Here is a 24,563-nt window from a genome sequence, read left to right on the forward strand (position 1 = left end):
GATGTCAGGTCAGGAGAAGATGTGTACAGTTGGGTGTCATCAGCATACAGATGGTACTGGAAACCAAATCTGCTGATTGTTTGTCCAATAGGGGCTGTGTATAGAGAGAAAAGCAGGAGGCCTAGGACTGAACCCTGAGGAACCCCGATCGTATGAGGAAAAGAGGAAGAGGAGCCGGCAAAGGATACAGTGAATGAGCGGTCAGAGAGGTAAGAGGAGAACCAAGAAAGAATGGTGTCCTTGAGCCCGATAGAGCGGCGTATAGTGAGGAGGAGCTGGTGATCCACAGTATCGAATGCAGCAAAGAGATCCAGGAGGATCAGAAGGGAGTAGTGACCATTAGATTTAGCTGTAAGTAGATCACTAAAAACTTTAGTAAGAGCAGTTTCAGTAGAAAGAAAGAAGCGGAAACCGGATTGTAGAGGGTCAAGGAGAGTTATCTGATAGATAGCGGATTAGACGGGAGTGGACCACGCATTCCAGGAGTTTAGAGATGAAGAAGAGATTAGAGACAGGTCTGTAGTTAGCGGCACAATTTTGGTCCAGGGATGGTTTTTTAAGTAATGGGTGTATGCTGGCATGTTTGAAGGAGGAGGGAAAGACACCAGAGAGAGAGATTGAATATTTTAGTTAGGTGAGTGGTGACAGCTGGGGTGACAGATTTAAGGAGATGTGAAGGAATAGGGTCACTGGTGTAGGTAGTAGGGCGAGAAGATGCGAGTAACCTGGTGACTTCTTCTTCTGTGACTGGATCAATGAGTGAAAGTGAGCTAGATGAAGTATAGGAGGGCAGACAATGCGTGGTGTTATGAGGCTGTGAGGAAATTTCCTGGCGTATATGGTCAATTTTTTCTTTAAAATAATTGGCCAGGTCATATGCGCTGAAGTTGATGGTTGGGGCTAGAACTCTTGGTCCAAGGAGGGAATGGAAAGTATCAAAGAGTCGTTTAAGATTGTTGGCTAGAGAGGTGATGAGGGTGTTAAAGTACGCTTGTTTGGAGAGGTGAAGGGCAGCATTGTATGTTTTGAGCATAAACTTATAATGGATGAAATCTTCAGCTAGATTGGATTTTCTCCACAGACGTTCAGCGCACCTGGAACACCGCTGGAGAAAGCGTGTTTGCAATGTGTGCCAGGGCTGCTGCCGTCTGTGCCGAGTTGCTCTGCATGTAGCAGGTGCAGCTTCATCTAGGGCGCTCTGTAGGGTTTCATTATAATATTTTATAGGAGAGTCAGGACACGAGAGGGAGGATATTGGGGCCAGTGATGACTGCAACTGCTTCAGAAATTTCTGGGTGTTAATGGCGTGTATACTGTTATTTGAGAGGTAAGTGAGGGTGCCCTGAGTGGGTTGATAGCTCTTGACCAAGAATGAAACAAGGTTGTGGTCAGAGTGGGAGAGGGGAGTTAGTTAAATCATGCACTGAGCAAAGACGGGAGAAGACCAGGTCCAGCATATTCCCACCTTCATGTGTAGGAGAGTTAGTTAGTTGTGAAAGGTCAAGAGAGGAGGTTAGAGATAAAAAATGAGTGGCAGCTGGCGAGAGGGGGATCATCAATAGGGATGTTAAAGTCCCCCATGACAAGAGTGGGTAGGTCACAGGCTAGAAAATGTGGAAGCCAAGTGGCGAAATGATCCAAGAAATGACTGGTTGGGCCTGGAGGTCGATACACAACTGCTACTTGCAGGGAGAAGGGTCTGTAAAGCCTGACAGTGTGGACCTCAAAATAAGGGAAGATAAGTGAGTGAACAGGAGGGATGACCTGAAAAGTGCAGTTTGGGGAAAGCAGCAGACCAACACCTCCACCTGATCTGTTGTCAAGCCTAGGGGTGTGAGAAAATTGAAGGCCACCATGTAAGAGAGGAGCAGCAGCGGTGGTGGTGTCTGACTGCTGAATCCAGGTGTCAGTAAGAGCTAGGAGGTTGAAGGAATTGGAAAGGAAGAAGTCATGGATGAAGGAGTTTGTTACATGCTGAGCGCGAGTTCCAGAGGGCACAGTTAAAAGAGACAGAAAGCATGCAAGGAATATTAATGATATTTAGTGGTTTACTGAGTATGCCAGGGAAGGAATTGAGCTTACTATTATAAGGAGGTCCTGGATTAGGTGCAATATTTACTGCTAAAAGCAGAAGTAGAATAGAGAGAGTGAGCATGTGGTTAAGAGCTTTATGGAGAGTGTCTATTACATTGCATGGTGGGAGTGAATGGATCGGGATGGTTTATAATTTTGAAAAGAGCATGAGAGCAGTATAGAGGAGAGGAGAGAAGGACTGATATAGATGCAGTGTACTGGGTGTGTGAAAGAGCGGTAGAAATAAGGGATTGAAGCAGGAGGAGAGGAGATGGGAGGATCATATATACCATTTCATTGCTATAAGCAGAAAGCGGAGTTAGAATTCAGCAGGAGAGGAGATGGGAGGATCATATATACCTGTATGAAGAGATGAGAGATGAATGTTAAATTCATGCCATGAATAACTGCTGTGCACTTATTAAAATCAGCACTTGAATAAAATCTGAACAAATGCAAGCTGCATACAATTAACAGAAATAAACACTTGAAATAGATCACTCTGTTTGTAAATGAATATATATGCATTTCTTTTTTGTATTTTTGTTAAAAATAAATAACTAAGTGATTGATGGTAGTGGACAACCTCCGACTTTTAAGGGAACCTGTCAGATGCAATATTGCACCCAGAACCATGAGCAGTTCAGGGTACTTAATTCTAATCCCTGCCTAAGTGTCCCAGCCTTTAGTAGCACACAAAGATATCTTTACAAAAAGTATTTCTAAAGATGCTTTATAATATGCTATTGAGCGCAGAGACTAGTCCGTCCTCTTAGCATGTTAGCATGCCTCATTCCTCTGGACTCGTCTGTGCGTGCAGGCGTCCCTCATCCCTCTCGCCTTGTCTGTGCGTGCTCGTCTGTGTGTGCAGGCGTCCCTCATCCCTCTCGCCTCGTCTGTGCGTGCAGGCGTCCCTCATCCCTCTCGCCTTGTCTGTGCGTGCTCGTCTGTGTGTGCAGGCGTCCCTCATCCCTCTCGCCTCGTCTGTGCGTGCAGGCGTCCCTCATCCCTCTCGCCTCGTCTGTGCGTGCAGGCGTCCCTCATCCCTCTCGCCTCGTCTGTGCGTGCAGGCGTCCCTCATCCCTCTCGCCTCGTCTGTGCGTGCAGGCGTCCCTCATCCCTCTCGCCTCGTCTGTGCGTGCAGGCGTCCCTCATCCCTCTCGCCTCGTCTGTGCGTGCAGGCGTCCCTCATCTCTCTCGCCTCGTCTGTGCGTGCAGGCGTCCCTCATCCCTCTCGCCTCGTCTGTGCGTGCAGGCGTCCCTCATCCCTCTCGCCTCGTCTGTGCGTGCAGGCGTCCCTCATCCCTCTCGCCTCGTCTGTGCGTGCAGGCGTCCCTCATCCCTCTCGCCTCGTCTGTGCGTGCAGGCGTCCCTCATCCCTCTCGCCTCGTCTGTGCGTGCAGGCATCCCTCATCCCTCTCGCCTCGTCTGTGCGTGCAGGCGTCCCTCATCCCTCTCGCCTGTGCGTGCAGGCGTCCCTCATCCCTCTCGCCTCGTCTGTGCGTGCAGGCGTCCCTTATCCCTCTCGCCTCGTCTGTGCGTGCAGGTGTCCCTCATCCCTCTCGCCTCGTCTGTGCGTGCAGGTGTCCCTCATCCCTCTCGCCTCGTCTTTGCGTGCAGGCGTCCCTCATCCCTCTCGCTTCGTCTGTGCGTGCAGGCGTCCCTCATCCCTCTCGCCTCGTCTGTGCGTGCAGGCGTCCCTCATCCCTCTCGCCTCGTCTGTGCGTGCAGGCGTCCCTCATCCCTCTCGCCTCGTCTATGCGTGCAGGCGTCCATCATCCCTCTTGCCTCGTCTGTGCGTGCAGGCGTCCCTCATCCCTCTCGCCTCGTCTGTGCGTGCAGGCGTCCCTCATCCCTCTCGCCTCGTCTGTGCGTGCAGGCGTCCCTCATCCATCTCGCCTCGTCTGTGCGTGCAGGCGTCCCTCATCCCTCTCGCCTCATCTGTGCGTGAAGGCGTCCCTCATCCCTCTCGCCTCGTCTGTGCGTGCAGGCGTCCCTCATCCCTCTCGCCTCGTCTGTGCGTGCAGGCATCCCTTATCCCTCTCGCCTCGTCTGTGCGTGCAGGCGTCCCTCATCCCTCTTGCCTCGTCTGTGCATGCAGGCGTCCATCATCCCTCTCGCTCTCTGTGCGTGCAGACGCCCCTCATCCCTCTCGCTCTCTGTACATGCAGACACCCCTCATCCCTCTCGCTCTCTGTGCGTGCAGACGTCCCTCATCCCTCTCGCTCTCTGTGCGTGCAGACGTCCCTCATCCCTCTCTGTGCGTGCAGACGTCCCTCATCCCTCTCGCTCTCTGTGCGTGCAGACGTCCCTCATCCCTCTCGCTCTCTGTGCGTGCAGACATCCCTCATCCCTCTCTGTGCGTGCAGACATCCCTCATCCCTCTCTGTGCGTGCAGACGTCCCTCATCACTCTCGCTCTCTGTGCGTGCAGACGTTCCTCATACCTCTCGCTCTCTGTGCGTGCAGACGTCCCTCATTCCTCTCTGTACATGCAGACGCCGTTCATCCCTCTCGCTCTGTGCGTGCAGACGTCCCTCATCCTTCTTGCTCTCTGTGCGTGCAGACGTCCCTCATCCCTCTCTGTGTGTGCAGACATCCCTCTCGTTATCTGAGCGTGCAGTCGTCCCTCATCCCTCTCGCTCTCTGAGCGTGCAAACGTCCCTCATCCCTCTGTGTGCGTGCAGACGTTTCCTCTCACTCGCTCTCTGTGCGTGCAAACATCTCATCTCATTCGCTCTCTGTGCGTGCAAACTTCTCACCTCACTCTACATATGTAGACATCTCTCTCTACGCGTAGTGCCAGCAGAGCAAAGGTCTAGAGCCACCAATAGGGTAACGCACGTTTCGAGTGTCAAACAGCATGCTTCATCAGACAGAGATTAAGGGGAGTAGTAAATCCACTGCTCAAGGACCTTATCGGTCCTGTGATGAATCACATGGTCTATGCCCATCCAACCATTGATGGTATCAGAGGCGCATGCACAGCCGTCGCAGGCACCCGCGATCTGTGCGCATGGCATCAGGTGCAATGCGAATGAGTGGGGGCAGAGGACCCATCACAATTGACACATTTTTATGTTTTTTCATCTCTTTTTCACTGATTATTTTAGAATTTATATTTTGTATACTTGTAGTTTTTTCACCGGTTACCTTTTTTGGATTGTTTGCGGCGACCTGAGCATATCACGTCAAGGATCATTATACAATCCTGGGTGAATATACTTTACTTGGTGGCCGCCTCCTACAAGATATGGACCTTATAAGAAATGATACACCGGCATATTATAAGGCGTAACCACCTATATGGGGAAATTCTACAGAAAACTCAGTACTCTTCAGAGATATTGAAGTGCAGTGGGTAGAAAAATGCACTGCAGGGCATGGCCGTTTACGCAATATATTATATATATATATATATATATATATATATACATATATATAAATATACATATAAATATATATCCAAAGTGAACCTTCATTGCCTTTCCGATGCTGAGCATTTTTGTCGTGCTAAAAAAAACAGCGTTTTACATGAACAGCAGCGTAGATGGGATATATAATACAGCAAAAATACTCAGCATAAATATATATATATATATATATATATATATATATATTATATATATATACACACACACATATACATACACACACATACACACACGCACTGCATAATATACGAATCAGTCATTGCATTTAAAACAAAATACCGTATTTTTCGTTTTGTAAGACGCACCCCGAAATTTGGAGGGAAAAAAAAAGGTAAAAAAAAAATATGGGGTTCGTTTATAATCTAGTGGTGTCTTACCACCGAGGGGGGTCTGCAGAGGAGCGGGGTCACAGGAGGCAGGGGCGGTACTGGAGTACTGCAAGTAGTATAGAGGTATAGAGGGGGGCCCAGTACTCACTGCGGGTGCTGCTCTGTGTGGGGCCGGAGACGCTCTGCTCTGTGCGGGGCCGGCGCCGCCGCTCTGCTCTGTGCGGGGCCGGCGACGCCGCTCTGCTCTGTGCGGGGCTGCTGATGGAGCAGCCGAGCAAAACAGAGCAGCCGTGCACAGAGCAGCCGAGCAGGACGGACCAGCCGTGCACAGAGCAACCGAGCAGGACGGAGCAGCCGTGCACAGAGCAGCCGAGCAGGACGGAGTAGCCGTGCACAGAGCAGCCGAGCAGGATGGAGCAGCCGTGCACAGAGCAGAACAGAGCAACTCCAAACAGAACAAAGCGGAGCGGCCCGATCCAGAACAGCGTCGCACAGACCAGCAGCGCCGTCAGCACAGTGCACTGCTCAGAGCATCTCCCTGTCTCTTTTGACCCCTCTGCACAACCCCCTGGTAAGCTACATTCGGATTTTAAGACGCACCCCTCATTTTCCTCCCAAAGTTTTGGGAGGAAAAGTGTGTCTTATAATCCGAAAAATACGGTAGATTTAAAAAAAAAAAAAATAAATAAATTGCATACTACTGTTTTTATTCTTTATTTTTTTGGACAAAAACAAAATGAAGGCTACTGTATCATTGGTAACTATGGGTAGCAAAGACCAAGCAACTGTACTTGTATTAAACATTTATTTTGCGATGACAGACTCCCATTAATATTTTAACTATACCTTCATTTGATGCATTTGTTGTCTGGAGAAAGCATGCTGTTTCTGAAGTGACTGATACTGAACTTTCATACCAATCAGCTTGCTTTCTAATTCTGCTCTACGGTCTTCAACCTAAAAGATAGAACATACATATCAGAAAGCAACACCACTTGACCTTGCGTTTCTATTTTTTAAGGTACTTTTTCAAAGCACAGTCATATTATTATTATTATTACTACGCCATTTACTCCATGGTGCTTTACATGTGAAAAAGGGTATACATAATTGGGACAAGAACAATAATTATGAACAATACAAGGCACAGACTGGTATAGGAGGAGAGAGGAACTTGACCGAGAGATCTCACAGTCTACAACGGATGGGTGAGGATAGAGTAGATGAGGGTAGAGATAGTTGTGTGATGTTATAGTGGACTGAGGGTTACTGCAGGTTGTAGGCTTGTAAGAAGAGGTGGGTTTTCAGACTCTTTTTAAGCTTTCCAGGGTAGGCAAGGGTCTGATATGTTGGGGCAGAGAGTTCCAGAGTATGGCCCATGTACGGAAGAAATCTTGGATGCGATTGTGGGAGGAGGAGAGAAGAGGGAAGTAGAAAAGGAGATCCTGTGAGGATCAGAGGTTATGTGCAGGTAAGTATCAGGAGACTAGGTCACATGTACAGAGGAGATCTATTGTGGATGGCTTTGTATGTCATGGTTAGGGTTTTGAATGGAGTCGTTGAGCAATGGGAAGCCAGTGAAGGGATTGGCAGAGAGGAGAGTTTGGGAATTAGTGGGGGACAAGTGGATTAGTCAAGCAGCATAGTTTAGCACAGATTGTAGGGGTGCGAGTGTTTTAGAAGAGAGGTGACAGAGCAGGGGGTTGCAGTAGTCCAGGCGGGAGATAATGAGGGCATGCCAAGTTGTTTTGCTGCTTCTTGGTTATGGAATGTACAAATGCAGGAAATATTTTTGAGTTGGAGTCGGCAGGAGCCCTTGAACATCTGTGATAGAAGTCTGTGATACCCAAAGATGAGATAATCTCTAGTAAAAGGGAATGGCCCACTGTGTCGAAAGCAGAGGACAGGTCCAGGAGGACAGAGTAGCATAGTTTGTCTTTGGCAGTTAGTAGGTCATTGGTGACTTTAGTTAGCGCAGTTTCAGTGAAATGATGCGATTGGAAGCCAGATTGTAGCTGATCAAAGATGGCTGTGATTGAAAGATGTTTATAGTATGATGGGAATATACCAGTTAATGACAGGTTGAAGAGATGGTTTAGGGTAGGGACAAAGACTGTAAAGAGGTTGGGGATGAGGTGGAATGGAAGATTGTCAAGTGCACAGGTGCCAATATGTGATTTTTAGAGTAGAGAGGAACGCTAATGCTCTGTCATGATGGAGAAACTGGATTTGGAGGAAGAGGGTTGAGCAGTTATGAGGAGGGGCTGAGGGGATTGTGGGCCAAAGCCTGCCCTAATGTTGTCAATCTTTTGCCTGAAGAAAGAGGCAAAGTCTCCAGCTTGGAGAGAGGGAGGAGGCGTCCAGTGGCAGGGAGAGAGTTGAAAGTGTTGAACAGCTGTTTAGGTTTGTGAGATAGGGAGGATATAAAAGATAAGAAGTAGGTTTGTTTTGTGGCAGTGAATGTGGCCTTGAAATTGGTGAAGGACTGTTTGTATGCGAGGAAAAATGCACTTCAGGGAAAGCACCTGGCCCAGATGGTCTAACAATTAAATACTACAAATCCTTCTCCAAAACATTAGAGTCACACTTACTGAATAAGTGTAACACTATCATATCGGGGAGCTCGTTTCCCAAACAGGCCTGAAAGGCACATGTGGAGACATGGGGGTCAGTGGGTGCTCTCGTCCGCTGGCCCGGCCGCCTTTAGAAAGACAGCATGGCCCAGGGCTCACCCCAACTGAACGCCCGATCTCCTTAACCGTGGGCAGAACACTACTCAGACAACACAGGGTGAGGGAATCACAATATTAAGACTTTATTGGATCCCCAAACAATTAACGGCACATAACACATAACCAGCAAAACACACAAATGTAAAAGGCAACAGAGTCTCACCCTTCCGCTGGCTCACCAGAGATTAGAATGTCCGTGCCTCAAAGCTTCCAGGGCTACTTACTCCAATCCAGCAGCACCCAGCTTTCGGCGGGCACCCACTGAGAATGGAATAACGCCAGACTTAGGAAGCTGGCTGAGGTCTGCAAAGTCTGTAGCCAGGTGACTAAATTGTCCCAACCCGGGTTTCTTCCTTAAGTAGTCTTCGGTATGATGATATGATATAATCCTGGCAGCCGGAGTTGAAATCCCTAGACTGTGGTTATGGTCTCCAATCGGAATCGGAGCCCCTAGATTGAAGCCATGTAGCCAAGTGATCCTCTAGTTGGAGCCAAAGTCCCTAGACCGAGTCCACAAGGCATCCTGGTTCTGATCCCCTAGCCAGCTCCTAAGAGCTTAGACTGGATCATGCAACATTCATCCACTGGTGACTCCAAGAAGTCCCTTTTTATAGCCAAAGCCTTCCCTTAGGATATACTGTGCCCTTGTTGGATTGGTTGTACAAGGTTGCTTCTCTTATTGGATGAATTTCAAGCCTGCATGGATAATGTTCATTTGAATGATGTGGACTGAGAAAGACTGAGGATATTTACATGAAGTCTGCAAGCCACAGACTAGACAATGGCCACGAAGGTAATTTACATTAGATTAGCAATACACAACTACATTACAATGGACACTCAGAGGGGTCTGGCAGAAACAATAGGTTAGCAAGCATGAGTTAACACACAGGAGAACAATACCTCTGGCTAATGTAAGAAATGTTAGCCCACGACACACATTGAAAAAGTCTGTGTCGTCACAGCAAATATCTCCCTTATTCATAAGGAGGGTAAGGACCCAGAAAGCTGTGGCAACTAAGGTCAATAACCCTCCTAAATGTAGACCAAGGATATATGCTGGCATGCTCGCAAACTGAGTGGCACAACACGTACCACACATCATGTTGCCAGATCTAACGGAATTTATTAAAGGTAGAGGGTGGATGGACAACACTACATGTTCTCCACCTGATTCAATACACTAACCTACACAATAAAAACCGCTGGTGCTCCTAGGCATGGATGCAGAAAAAGGTGTTTCACAGGGTGGACTGGACCTTCCTCCAAGAAACATTCAAGTACTTCCACTTCAACAAATGTCATACAAGTCATACTCCAAATGTATACCCAACCAGCTGCAAAGATTAAACTTAACACACTCACCAACTCATTCAACATAAAAATTGGGACTAGGCAGGGTTGTCCCCCCTTCCCCCTCCTCTTTGTTATGGTAATGGAACCCTTGATGCAATCCATTAAACAAAGCAGCAGCCTTTGCCGACTATTTATTGGTCATAATTTTCAGACCAAAAAAGGGCATTCCTGCATTCATGGATTTCTTAGAAGAGCTTGGTCACCGGTCTAATTTTAATATAAATTTGACCAAGTCGGAAGCCCTGGGCCTGAAATCATCACTCAAACAATTAACTTAGTCTTTCTCTCGTTTCACTGGCCAACCAGTCACATCACCTACCTGGGTATCAGGATCGGAAGAAGCGCCATTATTTGTACTAAATTTTAAACCCCTTCTAACAAATGTGTTGGAAACTTAATCCTCCTAGAAGTCCCCCTATCTCTCTTGGATTGGCAGGAAAAATTTAGTGAAAAGTGTATTACCGAAATACATTTACGTCTTTTCAAATGCTCCCAATTACAGTTCCAAAGACCTCTCTCTTCAAAGCCAATTCCCTCAATTCTATCCTATTTAACTATATCTGGGCTAATAGACTGCGTATTAACTCTCTCACCCTATAACTAGAGGGTGAATGGGGGACCCTAGTTTGTACGCTTATAACCAAGCGGCCCTCCTAGTTAGAACCATTGACTGCATCCGGAACCCAGTAAGAAAACTTTAGCTCCTGATGGAGGACTATATGTCTCACATCCCACTTCGGGCCATCCTGTTTCATACCACCCGATCCCGGCCTCAACAGAAAATACAAAAACCAACTGGCAAGCTACCAGGGACCCCCAGAATATCAGACCTCGGGAGTGTCCGGTCAGTTACCATCATCCTCATCTTCCTATGGACCCTCCCCCTATACTCCCTCTCCCCTGACGCCGGCACCAGCACTGTCTACTTTTTTAGGGGTACGAGACCCATATACATTCAGGGAAAGATATCCCAGGAATGTGAGGAAGTGGTCAATAGACCCCAAAGGGAGGGACAGCAGATTTACAACCTGTCTACATATAGGCTATCAAAAATTGAAGAAAATGTATTGAATAGAGGCCTATCCTTCGTACCCACCACACATTTCGACTCTTTCACCTGGATAAAAGACATTGAACTATTCCTAAGGAAGCTTAGATGGAGGAGGTTTTTCAGATATAATGATCTGGTGGAGTGCCGTAGACTTGGGATCTCCTTGGATACTCTGGAGGACGTAAGATTGCTAGCAGGTCTGTCAGAAACAGATAACAACTTAACTGGTGTAGGCCCCTTTACAGATTTAAAATTAAAAAGCACGAGGATGCCTCCAGTGACGGACTGCAATAGCATAGATATATTCTCGAAACTAGTGGCGGATGAGATTAAGAAAATTAAACCTAAATTAAGCAGCTGTGAACCCAATCTGCTGCCCATTGAGAAGGAAGCCCTGAATAATTTGGAGAAAAATAAATTGATTACAATAAAACCCTCAGATAAAGGGGGCAATGTTGTAATCATAGATAGAATAGACTATGTGAAAATGTGTACCAGAATTTTGTCAGATAGAGCTACATATGCTATCCTCCCCTCGGACCCCACTAGGGATTTTATGGTGGAACTAGATAATATGACATCAGAGGCCCTGGATATATCCCTGATATCTAGGGATAAATATAGTTTTCTAAATAACAAATATTCAACTATAGCTACGTTTTATTCGACCCCCAAAATCCACAAAGGGCTCTACCCTCTGAAAGGATGTCCAATTGTATCAGGTGTAGATGCTTTGGGACAGAACCCAGGCATATACCTTGATAGAGTACTACGCCCATTTGTTACAATACAACCGTCATACATCAGGGAAACTACAGGCCTACTGTTCAAATTAGATGGAATACATATAGATGCCAACACCATCTTGGCATCCATTGATGTGGAGCAGCTCTATAGCTGTATCCCACATGACAGGGGTCTGGAAGCGGTAAAATACTATCTTGAAGCCAGAGGGAAACAATTCAGGGAGCATAATACCTTTGTTATTCAACTTCTCACATTTGTGTTGACACAGAACTATTTTCTATTTAATAACCGATTCTAACACCAGCTCAGGGGCACCGCGATGAGGAGCCCATGTGCCCCCATCTACGCTAACATGTTCTTGGGCTGGTGGGAGGATAAGGTGGTCTTTGGGGACGGGGATGTCATATGGGGACCCCAGATTGTATTCTGGGGTCGATACATTGATGACATCCTCGTCCTCTGGACGGGGGATGCCAAATCATTCCAGGATTTTGTTGCCAGTCTCAACATCAACCAGTTGGGCCTGAGATTTACATATGAGATAGGAGGGGATAGCCTGACATTTCTGGACACAAAAATAGTCAAACATGAGGATGGCACCTTGGGTACGAGCATTCACCGCAAACCGATAGCCACAAACAGCCTCCTGAGGTGGGAGAGTTATCACCCCCTACCCCTACGCAGAGGAATACCAAAAGTACAGTTGCTTCGTGCCAGAAGGAACTGTTCATCCCTCAATGAATTTAATAAGCAGGCACGGCAACTTGTGGACCGTTTTAAAGCAAGAGGGTATCCTTCGTATGTCATCAAAACAGCCTACAAATCAGCGCGAGATACCAACAGGAGAGACCTGTTGACTCCGTGTGAGAGACCTATATCTGAGTCTCTGAGTCGATAACAAGACTTATAGGATCATATGACGGTCAGAGTCATGAGTATTCTGAGACGTCACTGGGGTATATTACAGGAAGACCCCGATCTGAAGGATTTCATTACCCCATACCCAAGTGTCACCTACAGAAGAGGGAAAACTATTAAAGACATGGTGGTTCATAGTCATTTTGAACCACAAAAAGGTGAGGGAACATGGCTGGATCGGAAACCGATTGGTACATTCAGATGCGGATCTTGTAGTTATTGCCCGTACATCGACTAGACGAAAACCTTCTCTAATCTGACTACAGGCAGAAGGTTTTTTATCAATGACTTTGCGAATTGTCGAACAGAGGGAGTGGTCTATAGATGTACATGCTCGTGCCCAATGAGCTATATTGGCAAAACCAAACGCCAGCTCCGTGTACGGATAGGGGAACACCTGGGGGACATAGTGCACAAGCGAGATACACCTGTCGCCAGGCATGTGACAGTGCCATCAGGGTAATCCTAAATCTATCCAATTTCAGGTGATTGAGGTTATACCGAAATCTTCAAGGAAGGGCAATTGGGTCAGGAGAATATTGCAGCGGGAGGCGAAATGGACCTATCTGCTTGACACACTTAACCACAAAGGCCTAAATGAAGTTCTTCGCTTCACTAGCTTTATTTAATTAATTAAGCGTCGTTAATCCACCGAAAATTTCTCATACAAGAAAACCCCGAAAAATTGTATGAAGGACTAGCAAGATCCAGCGGAGGCACCCGGGAGTCAGGTGTCAATCTGCTATCGATATGAGTGATCAGCAAATTATAATGACTTATTGAACTGCACTCCCCTCATCCCCTAAGTGGGGTATATAATGGGTCGGGGACCTCCACATATATCTATTTATATTTTAATTCCTTAAGTAACTCATAAATTTGTGGATCTTTTCCCCAAAACACTTATACCACTATACTATAAATGTATATTATATGATTTCATCCTTATAGTGATGGGTGTTATTTTGAGCTATTAAGGTGCTGTGACCAAAAAATAACTTGGACTGGGTTTAGACAGATTTAGCATATTGCCAACTCAGGGATTTTACTGAAAGCATATTATACTCAATGGGCAGGAACAGTGCTGAATCTGCATGGTACATCCTGAACCTGAGGAGGCTATAGATAGCCCCTGTAAAAAACACATAAGATATGTGGGCGGGCAGAACGCAGATGCGCTTCATAGGAAACATAATTGTGCAACATAAAGAGGTGGAGCGCACTTGCGTTCCACCTGTACCTAGGCAGAGTGCAGATGCGCTCTGCAGGAAACACAGCTCTATGAGTAACACACCTAACATACACATAAGACATGCAAGCGGGTAGAACGCAGATGCGCCCTATAGGAAACATAACTGTGTAACACAAGCACATCCGGTTTAATGAGGTGGAGCGCACATGCGTTCCACACGTGCCAGGCAGAGCGCGCCCTGCAGTAAAGGCAGCTTTAGGAGTAACACACAATACATCCTGGAGCGCACGTGTGTCCTGTATTGATCACCGCCCATAGATGATGTCACATCAGATGGGCGGACACTGCCTAATCAACGGTCTCAGGTTGGACGGTGAGTCAGCGCTGACACCACCCACACATGTTAATGGGGGGTGGAGTGCAGCGTCCTGCAGTGAAAGCTGATGGCGATTATGTCATCGCTATTGGAGACACTGTGGAACATTAATATTACAAACACCGCCCAAACCAGAAGGCGGGAGTTTTGTATGCGGAAGTGCTAGATCAGGGGTGGGGAACCTCCGGCCCGCGGGCCGCATGCGGCCCGCCATGATCTTTTATGCGGCCCCCGGGCAGATTTCTGGGGGCTGCAGTGCTGGGGCCGCCGGCCCTTTAAATGACCACATGCACTGTTTGAGTGAACCAATGGGCTCTCCCACTGTCCAGTGTTAGCATGATCAGTGGTGTGTGCCCGTCCCTCTGCTCTTTGGAGCAATGTGCCCGCCCCTCTGTCCTCTCGTGCTGTGCCCGCCCCTCTGCCCTCCGGAGCGATCTCCCCCTTCGGAGCAATGTGCCCGCCCCTCTGTCCTCTCGTGTAGTGTGTCCGCCCCTCTGTCCTCTCGTGTAGTGTGCCTGCCCCTCTGTCCTCTCGTGTAGTGTGCCCGCCCCTTTGAACTCGGAGCGATCTGCCCGCCACTCTGTCTTCTTGTACGATGTGCCCGCCCCTCTGTCATCTAGAGCGATCAGCGCCCTTCGCAGTGGTGTACCCGCCCCTCTGCCCTCCAGAGCGGTGTGCCCGCCCCTCTGCCCTCCGGCCTGCACTGACTACAGCGCTGTGTGTGTGCGCGCGTGCATGCATTCTGTTCCCTGTCCAGAGTTGTGTGCAACGATCAGTACTGTGTTCCTCACCATATGATTGTGTATCACCTCAGGTTTGTGGCTCCCCAGTAAAGTCAGGGCTCTGCAGGTGCTGTGTGCAGCCCCCAAGTGCTGTGTGCCCTCCCAATGCTGTGTATCACCCCCAGTGTTGTGTTCCCCCAGTGATGTCTGTGCCCCCCTCAGTGATGTCTTTGTCCCCAGCCCCTCTTGTGATGTTTGTGCCTCCAGCCCCTCTTGCATTGTGTATGACTCCCAGCCCCTCTTGCGTTGTGTATGCCCCCCCAGCCCCTCTTGCATTGTGTATGCCCCCCAGTCCCTCTTGCTTTGTGTATGCCCCCCAACCCCTCTTGCGTTGTGTATGCCCCCCAGCCCCTCTTGCATTGTGTATGCCCCCCAGCACCTCTTGCATTGTGTATGCCCCCCAGCCCCTCTTGCGTTGTGTATGCCCCCCAGCATCTCCTGTTATGTGTATGCCCCCCAGCCCCATCTTGTGTTGTTTGCCTCCAACGTCTCCTGTGACTTATACATCACATTGGAGATGCTGGGGGCATATACATCACAGGTGACACTGGGGACATACACAACACAGGAGGGGCTGTGAGCATTTACATCACAGCAGGAGGGGCTGGGAACATATGTATGTCCCCAGTTCCTCATGTGATGTACGTGCCTCCAGTGTCCAGCAGTGTCTGTGATGTGTATATACAGCAGTCCCAGCGTTTCCTTTCTGTTGTGTATACGTCAGTCCCAACATTTCCTTTCTGTTGTGTATATGTCAGTCCCAGCGTTTTCTGTGATGTATATGCCCCCAGCCCCTCCAGTGATGTATGTGCCTTCAGTGACTCTTGTAATGTATATAGCAAGGTAAAAGCTGGAGAAAAACGGGTTTCATGCCGCGCTAAAAACCACAAGCGTAAGTGTAATAAAACAATGTTCTTTTATTTAGGCAATTCCAACGCCTTTCGGAGACATATCCGCCTCCTTCCTCAGGAAAAAAAAGAACCTTACAGAAGCAGAAGAAGTGTCCTTATAAAGAGGCGTTCAGGAAAAAAAGACGCTTCCAACCATGACCTCATCACCCCATGTGTTACAGAGTGGTGACTCATAGCCACATGTCCAAGACAAACCTGGAAAAGCAGTTGCGAGAACAACATGATTAGTATCATCAAACATTACAGCCGCACCAAAGAGAAGCAGCTCCGGCCGCCACAGTAGGGGTGAGTTAATTAATTGTTTGACCAAATATAGCAGGGTCATTTTCACATTGATAATTTTGTGCGGCCCTCGAAGGTTGGTAGAAATTTCCAAATGGCCCCCGGCAGTAAAAAGGTTCCCCACCCCTGTGCTAGATTCTGTCTCTAGGGGAATGAGACATTAAACCCCTTAAATATACCAGTTTAGAACGCGCACCAGACTATTACTGAGCTGGTGACACAGTGAAACGCTGCCACTGCAGGCACTCACTGTCTATAGAACTTCCCATATGATTCATTGCTGATCCGGGAGGAGCTCTATCTTTACAGCCAGCACGTGACCCAGGGTGACCCAGCACAGCAACTGGACCCACTTAGGGGAATCTATCTTAAGGACACAAATAAACATAAGGAGGTATGTGCAGTTTAATATGGGTCATGTGATATTGAAATGTTATACATTTCTAAGGGATTACATACTTTCTATTGTAGATTGATGGCCTATACTAAATAAAGACATCTTGGAGTATACATATCCCCTAATGAACCCCAACTATATTGGGGGGAAACGCGTCTGGATCAAGACCAGTCCTGGCAGGATGAGTACTGGGACCTTAGGCCCATCATATCTGTGGTTAAGACCCCCATCTAATGTATCTCCCCAGCTGTATAGCCATATAGACAATTATTTAACTGGGAATGGAGAATCATAATAATTAAGATTGGGGGGTCTCTTTGAGGGATTAAGACCAGTCCTGGCAGGATAATTACTGGAACCTTCAGGCGTTAACCTACGGGATAAACTAGTGAGAAATAGACTTACCAGCCCCTCTGTGTGGCTTGATAGATGCTGCCCGCCGGGTAACTACCGGTGTGGCAACTGCAGATTTTGTAACCTGCATCTCACTGGCCGATCCCTACAGGTGGGTTCGCACTCACATTCGGTCCTCCAGTTTATTTCTTGTAAAACTAAATTCGTTGTCTACGTGATTTTCTGCCCTTGTGGCAGATTTTACATAGGCAAAACAATCAGATGTTTATACGTCAGGTTCAGGGAGCACTACAATTCGGTAACGTCAGGAAAAGGTTCTCCTAGACTGATTTCTCACATCTGCGAGCATCATAATGGTAACCCTGATGTCCTCCGTTTTGCTGGCCTGCAGAAGGTTGTCCTCCCATCGAGGGGGGGCAACCTTCAGCAACTTTTACTACAAGTTGAGGCCAAACTAATCATTAATTATGGAGCTCAGGGGGCATTGGGGTTAAATGATCGCGTGGATCTGTCAGTTTTTCTGTAGGTCCTCCATATGTGTGTGCTTTGACATATTTTGCATATGTATTCCTTCGGTGTCCTTTCTTTCTTCTTTTTTGGTATAATCGTTTTGTAATAACCTTGTTTTTATTGTTTTGTATTGTGGCATGGTGTGTTCCATGTTTTATATGCACATTACATTCTCCTATGTATGTTTTTATGTAGCATGCGACGCACCTGTGAGCACTCCTATATAGGGGGCGCCGTTGTAGCTCCACATATGGACCTGTGGAAGCCTAATTAGTTAGGCGAAACAGCTGTCGTCCTCTACCTGGGAGCCAGCTCACAGCTCGTCTCCTGCTTTTTACCCTGCACCGTCTAATAAACTAAAGATTCCTGCACAGCGGTACGGAGTGCGGTCCCTCATTTCCTTCACTCATCCAGACTATTACTGAGCTGGTGACACAGTGAAACGCTGCCACTGCAGGCACTCACTGTCTATAGAATTTCCCATATGATTCATTGCTGATCCGGGAGGAGCTCTATCTTTACAGCCAGCACGTGACCCAGGGTGACCCAGCACAGCAACTGGACCCACTTAGGGGAATCTATCTTAAGGACACAAATAAACATAAGGAGGTATGTGCAGTTCAATATGGGTCATGTGATATTGAAATGTTATACATTTCTAAGGGATTACATACTTTCTATTGTAGATTGATGGCCTATACTAAATAAAGACATCTTGGAGTATACATATCCCCTAATGAACCCCAACTATATTGGGGGGAAACGCGTCTGGATCAAGACCAGTCCTGGCAGGATGAGTACTGGGACCTTAGGCCCATCATATCTGTGGTTAAGACCCCCATCTAATGTATCTCCCCAGCTGTATAGCCATATAGACAATTATTTAACTGGGAATGGAGAATCATAATAATAATTAAGATTGGGGGGTCTCTTTGAGGGATTAAGACCAGTCCAGGCAGGATAATTACTGGAACCTTCAGGCACATCATAATTATGGTTAAGACCCCCATCTAATGTATCTCCCCAGTTTTACAGCCATTTAGGCAATTATTTAACTGGGAACGGAGAATTATAACAATTATTTAGATTGGGAGGTCTCCTTGAATGTGACATAAGACACATGACTACACAATCATCTCAGCACATTGCACCTGGTGGTGGTTCTAGGTCTCATCAGTGACAGGGACATATAGGGCTAGCCGCCGAGTAACGGGGGGCACGCAAAAAATTAAGGTGTATTTGACCTCCGTTGCTAGGTAGGGATAAACATCAGGGAACATCAGGTCCCATTATCCCATTACTGTGATACCTGAGTAACCCAATGTTAGCAGGTGGTGCACGCCCCTTTGCCCACTGCCCTAGTTGAGGACCTCACAAAATAATCACTTATCACGACATTATTAGTGACTTGTACAATTGCATATGGTTCCAGTGTTTTAGATTAGAGTTATAATTTTAATGATATTAATAAACGTGAAGTTTTAGAGGTTTTTTTCTGGTTAATTTAGTGGATCCTCTTGACCATATACCATTGAACACTGGTTTTCTTCTAATTAGAAAAAAGACTTGGGCATTATGTTCTCTAACTCCCCGATTGACCTCATCTATAAATCCTCCCATTGTCCATAGCATTGCATTTAAGTCCAAGTAAACTTGTAGAAAGTAGTTACACAGTGATACATTATGCTGTAGGGGAAACACGTATTTGATCCCTTTGCCCACTGACAAACACATGAACAGTCTATAATTTTAAGCGTACATTAATTTTAACAGTGAGAAATGGAATATCCAAAATAAAATCCAGAAAATCACATTGTATAAATTATACAAATTTATTTGAAAAATTGCACAGAGAAATAAGTATTTGATCCTCTACCAACCATTAAGGGGTACTTTGCACACTACGACATCGCAAGCAGATGGCTACGATGTCGAGTGGGATAGTCCCCGCCCCCGTCGCAGCAGCGATATCTTGTGATAGCTTGCGTAGCGAACATTATTGCTACGGCACCTTCACATGCACTTACCTGCCCTGCGACGTCGCTCTGGCCGGCGACCAGCCTCCTTTCCTAAGGGGGCGGGTCATGCGGTGTCACAGCAACGTCACACGGCAGGCGGCCAATAGAAGCGGAGGGGCGGAGATGAGCGGGACGTAAACATCCTGCCCACTTCCGTCCTCCTGCATAGCTGGAGTGAGCCGCGGTGACGCAGGTAAGGCGATGTTCCTCGCTCCTGCGGCTTCTCACACAGTGATGTGTGCTGCCGCAGGGGAACGAGGAACAACATCGTACCGTCAGTGCAGCGAAATTATGAAAATGTCGGACACTACACTGATGATACGATTACGACACTTTTGCGCTTGTTAATCGTATAAAAAAGGATTTACACACTACGATATCGACAACGAGGCCGGATGTGCGTCACTTTCGATTTGACCCCACCGACATCGCAGCTGTGATGTCGTAGTGTGCAAAGTACCCCTAAGAGTTCTTGCTCTACAAACCAGTCAGACGCTCCTAATCAACTCGTTACCTGCATTAAATTGAACCTTTCAGGTGCAATATTCACCCAAAATCATGTGCAGTGGGGGAATATTGCTAATCCCTACCTCACAGGTCCTGATTACACTAGCATAAAAAAATACAGTGCCTTGCGAAAGTATTCAGCCCCCTTGAATTTTTCAACCTTTTCCCACATTTCAGGCTTCAAACATAAGGATGAAAATTTTAATGTTATAGTGAAGATTTAAGAAGTGGGACACAATTGTGAAGTTGAACAAAATTTATTACCTATTTTAAACTTTTGTAAAAAATAAAATAAACTGAAAATTAGGGCGTGCAATATTATTCGTCCCCTTAACTTTCAGTACAGCAAACTCACTCCAAAAGTTCATTGAGGATTTCTAACTGATCCAATGTTGTCCTAAATGACCGATGATAAATATAAGCCAACTGTGTGTAATCAACTCTACGTATAAATGCACCTGCTCTGTGATAGTCTCAGTGTTCTGTTTAAAGCACAGAGAGCATCATGAAGACCAAGGAACACAAAAGGTAGGTCCGTGATACTGTTGTGGAAATGTTTAAAGCCGGATTTGGTTACAAAAAGATTTCCACACCTTTAAACATCCCAAGAAGCACTGTGCAAGCGATATTGAAATGGAAAAAGTATCATACCACTGCAAATCTACCAAGACCCCGACGTCCCTCAAAAATGTAATCTCAAACAAGGAGAAGACTGATCAGAGATGCAGCCAAGAGGCCCATGATCACTCTGGATGAACTGCAGAGGTGGGAGAGTCGGTCCATAGGACAACAATCAGTCGTACACTGCCCAAATCTGGCCTTTATGGAAGAGTGGCAAGAAGAAAGCCATTTCTCAAAGATATCAGTAAAAGGTGTAGTTTAAAGTTTGCCACAAGCCACCTGGGGGACACACCAAACATGTGGAAGAAGGTGCTCTGGTCAGATGAAACCAAAATCGATCTTCTTGGGCACAATGCCACACGATATGTTTGACGTAAAAGCAACACAGTTCATCGTCCTGAAAACACCATCCACACAGTCAAACATGGTGGTGGCAGCATCATATTTTGGGCCTGCTTTTCTTCAGCAGGGACAGGGAAGATGGTTAAAATTGATGGGAAGATGGATGGAGCCAAATAGAGGACCATTCTTGAAGAAAACCTGTTGGAGTCTGCAAAAGACCTAAAAGTGGGATGGAGATTTGTCTTTTAACAAGACAATGATCCAAAACGAAGCAAAATCTACAATGGAATGGTTCATGCGCACTAAACTGATGCCGGGTATAAGCTTCCCGACTTCAGTGACATAGTGCGCATGACCGGAAATGCTGAAGACTACGGATCATGCACAGTGGACATCCGTCCTCCGCAAGCCACCATGAACAGTGAGTTTTGTGCGGCATCGCTACGCATTCATTATCATGTTAGTACGCCCACATAGGCGTACTAACATGCTAAGGGGGCCAATATGCAAGGGAAAAAAAGCCCTCGTGACTAGTCGCAGCCCTCATTAGCATATACTAAAAAATCTTTAGAAATAGTTTCTAAAAATCTGTTTATTTATGCTAGTGTATAAACTTCTAACCCCTACAACAGCCACGACCAAAGAGCTTTCTAAGGATGTCAGTCACAAGATCATAAACCTGTACAAGGCTGGAATGGGCTACAAAACCATAAGACAGACATTGGGTGAGAAGGAACTATTGGTGCAATAGTAACAAAATGGAAGAAATACAAATCGACATCAATTTGGGGCTCCATGCAAAATCGTACCTCGTGGGGTATCCAGGATCATGAGGAAGGGGAGAGATCAGCCTAAAACTACACGGGGGAACTTGTTAATGATCTCAAGGCAGCTGGGACCACTGTCACCAAGAAAACCATTGGTAAAATATTACACTATAATGGATTAAAATCCTGCAATGCCCGCAAAGTCCCACTGCTGAAGAAGGCACATGTACAGGCCAGAAGAAAAACAAAAAGCCAGCACTAAATGTGCGCTTCAGCACTAAAAATTCCAAACTGTACTTATTATAAAAATTTTTGAGATTTTTGGCAAAAAATTGCAATTTCTTGAGCTGCCTCGCCACGTCACGGCAAATCTCATTTGAGGCAGTCCTACACTAAAATATTTTTATAAAATGTGCCATACGGCCTCACATATGAATAGTAGAACTGCTCTTAGCAGCACTCACCGGGTCTATTTCAATCCCGTACCCATGACTGAGTCAAATAGACTCAGTCATGGGTACGGGAAATAGACCAGGTGAGTGCTGCTAAGAGCAGTTCTACTATTCATATGTGAGGCCGTATGGCACATTGTATAAAAATATTTTAGTGTAGGACTGCCTCAAATGAGATTTGCCGTGACGTGGCGAGGCAGCTCAAGAAATTGCAATTTTTTGCCAAAAATCTCAAAAATGTTTATAATAAGTACAGTTTGGAATTTTTAGTGCTGAAGTGCACATTTAGTGCTGGCGTTTTGTTTTTCCACATGTGCAGGCCAGTCTGAAGTTTGCCAGTGAACACCTGGATGATTCTATGAGTAATTGGAAGAAGATGCTGGGGTCAGATGAGACAAAAATTGAGCTCTTTGACATTAACTCAACTCGTGTTTGGAGGAAGAGAAATGCTGCCTATTGAATCAAAGAGCATTGTAACCACTATCAAGCATGAAGGTGGAAGCTATGTTTTGGGGGTGTTTCTCTGCTAAGGGCACAGGACTACATCACATTAATGGGACAATGGATGGAGCCATGTAACGTAAAATCCTGAGTGACAACCTCCTTCCCTCTGCCAGGACATTAAAAATGGGTCGTTGCTGGGTCTCCCAGCATGACAATGACTCAAAACATACAGCCAAGGCAACAAAGGATTGCCTCAAAAAGAAGCACATTAAGGTCATGGGGTGGCGTAGCCAGTCTCCAGACCTTAATTCCATAAAAAAACTTATGGAGGGAGCTGAAGCTCCAGGTTGCCAAGCGACAGTCTCAAAATCTTAAATGATTTAGAAATGATCTGCAAAGAGGAGTAAAGCAAAATTCCTACTGACATGTTCACAAACCTCATCATCAACTACAAAAAAAGTCTGACTGCTGTGCTTGCCAACAAGGGTTTTTCCACCAAGTATTAAGTCATGCTTGCCAGAGGGATCAAATAATTATTTCTGTCTGCAAAGTGCAAATACATTTCTAGAATTTATATAGAATGTAATTTTCTGAATTTTATTTTGGATATTTTATCTCTCACTGTTAAAATTAACCTACCCTGTCAGTGGGAAAACTTACAAAATCAGCAGGGGATCAAATACTTAATTCCCCCACTGTACCAGGCCACACCCACCAATGGTACCCCCTCTTTTTCAAACCAATGCTAGAAATGTGGCAACAATGTTTGGTCATACATCCATATATGGTGGGCATGCCCAAAACTCCAATTGTTCTGGAGAGAAATTGCATTGCTCATATCAGACCTGCTCCACTCATGTATCACTAAGGCTACTTTCACACATCCGGTTTTTGCCGTCCGGCATAATCCGGTGTGTGGCTAATGCAACGAATCCGGTGCACATTGTGTAAAAACTGATGCGACTGATCCGGTTTCTTTAACTTAGAGATTACTCATGGGGGGTCTCTCATAGATGCCTGCAATGATTAAACTAGGACTTAGTGGCAGCAATGGACTGCCATTAACTCCTTAGTACCCAGATTGCCACCGCACCAGGGAAATCCAGGATGAGCCGGGTAGAGTCCCGGGACTGTCGCATCTAATGGATGCGGCAATTCTAGGCGGCTGCTGGCTGATATTACTTCAGCTGGGGGAGGAGGGGGATCTCCATAACGTGGGGCTCCCCATCCTGAGAATACCAACCCTCAGCCATGTGGCTTTATCTTAACTGCTATCAAAATTGGGGGGACAGCACATCCATTTTTTTCAATTATTTATTTTACTGCACAATATAGACCCGCACACCCGCGGCTGTAAATGGTTGCGGTGACACAGCTGTCACTCAGCATTGGGGAGTGTCTGACTGCAAAAAATCATAGGCGCCGGTGGGTGGGCGAAGCAATGAATACGAGACAGAATAATGAGCAGCTGGCATTTTCAAAGCAGGAGAAGATGCGGAAGCAGTGTGACAGTTGTGCAGTGCCACGCTGGTGATCGGTGGGTATGAGAGAGTGTGTGAGAGAGACTGACCGACAAAGAGAAAGAGACCGACCGACACAGACAGCGAGGGAGAGAGAGACCGACCGAGTGACCGACCGAGAGACCGACCGAGAGAGAGAGAGACACAGACCGAGAGAGAGAGAGACACAGACCGAGAGAGAGAGAGACACAGACCGAGAGAGAGAGAGACACAGACCGAGAGAGAGAGAGAGACAGACCGAGAGAGAGAGAGACACAGACCGAGAGAGAGAGAAAGAGACCAACCGAGAGAGAGAGACCGACCGAGAGACAGAGAGAGAGAGAGACCGACCGAGAGAGAGAGAGAGAGAGACCGACAGAGAGAGAGAGAGAGACCGACAGAGAGAGAGAGACCGACCGAGAGAGAGACACAGACCGAGAGAGAGAGAGAGACACAGACCGAGAGAGAGA

General features: G+C 46.6%; 1 protein-coding gene across 5 annotated transcripts in view; it reads right to left on the reverse strand.

The window, feature by feature from the left end:
• SPDL1 (spindle apparatus coiled-coil protein 1) overlaps window positions 1–24,563 on the reverse strand; it is a 1,183,111-nt gene that overhangs the window by 778,849 nt on the left and 379,699 nt on the right. For all 5 annotated transcript variants that reach the window (XM_075344564.1, XM_075344563.1, XM_075344562.1 and 2 more), the window contains exon 7: window positions 6,682–6,792. In XM_075344564.1, the coding sequence (XP_075200679.1) occupies window positions 6,682–6,792 (111 nt within the window). The remainder of the gene's footprint in view (window positions 1–6,681; window positions 6,793–24,563) is intronic.

The sequence above is a fragment of the Anomaloglossus baeobatrachus genome, chromosome 4 (assembly GCF_048569485.1).
Source record: "Anomaloglossus baeobatrachus isolate aAnoBae1 chromosome 4, aAnoBae1.hap1, whole genome shotgun sequence".
Lineage (NCBI taxonomy): Eukaryota > Metazoa > Chordata > Amphibia > Anura > Aromobatidae > Anomaloglossus > Anomaloglossus baeobatrachus.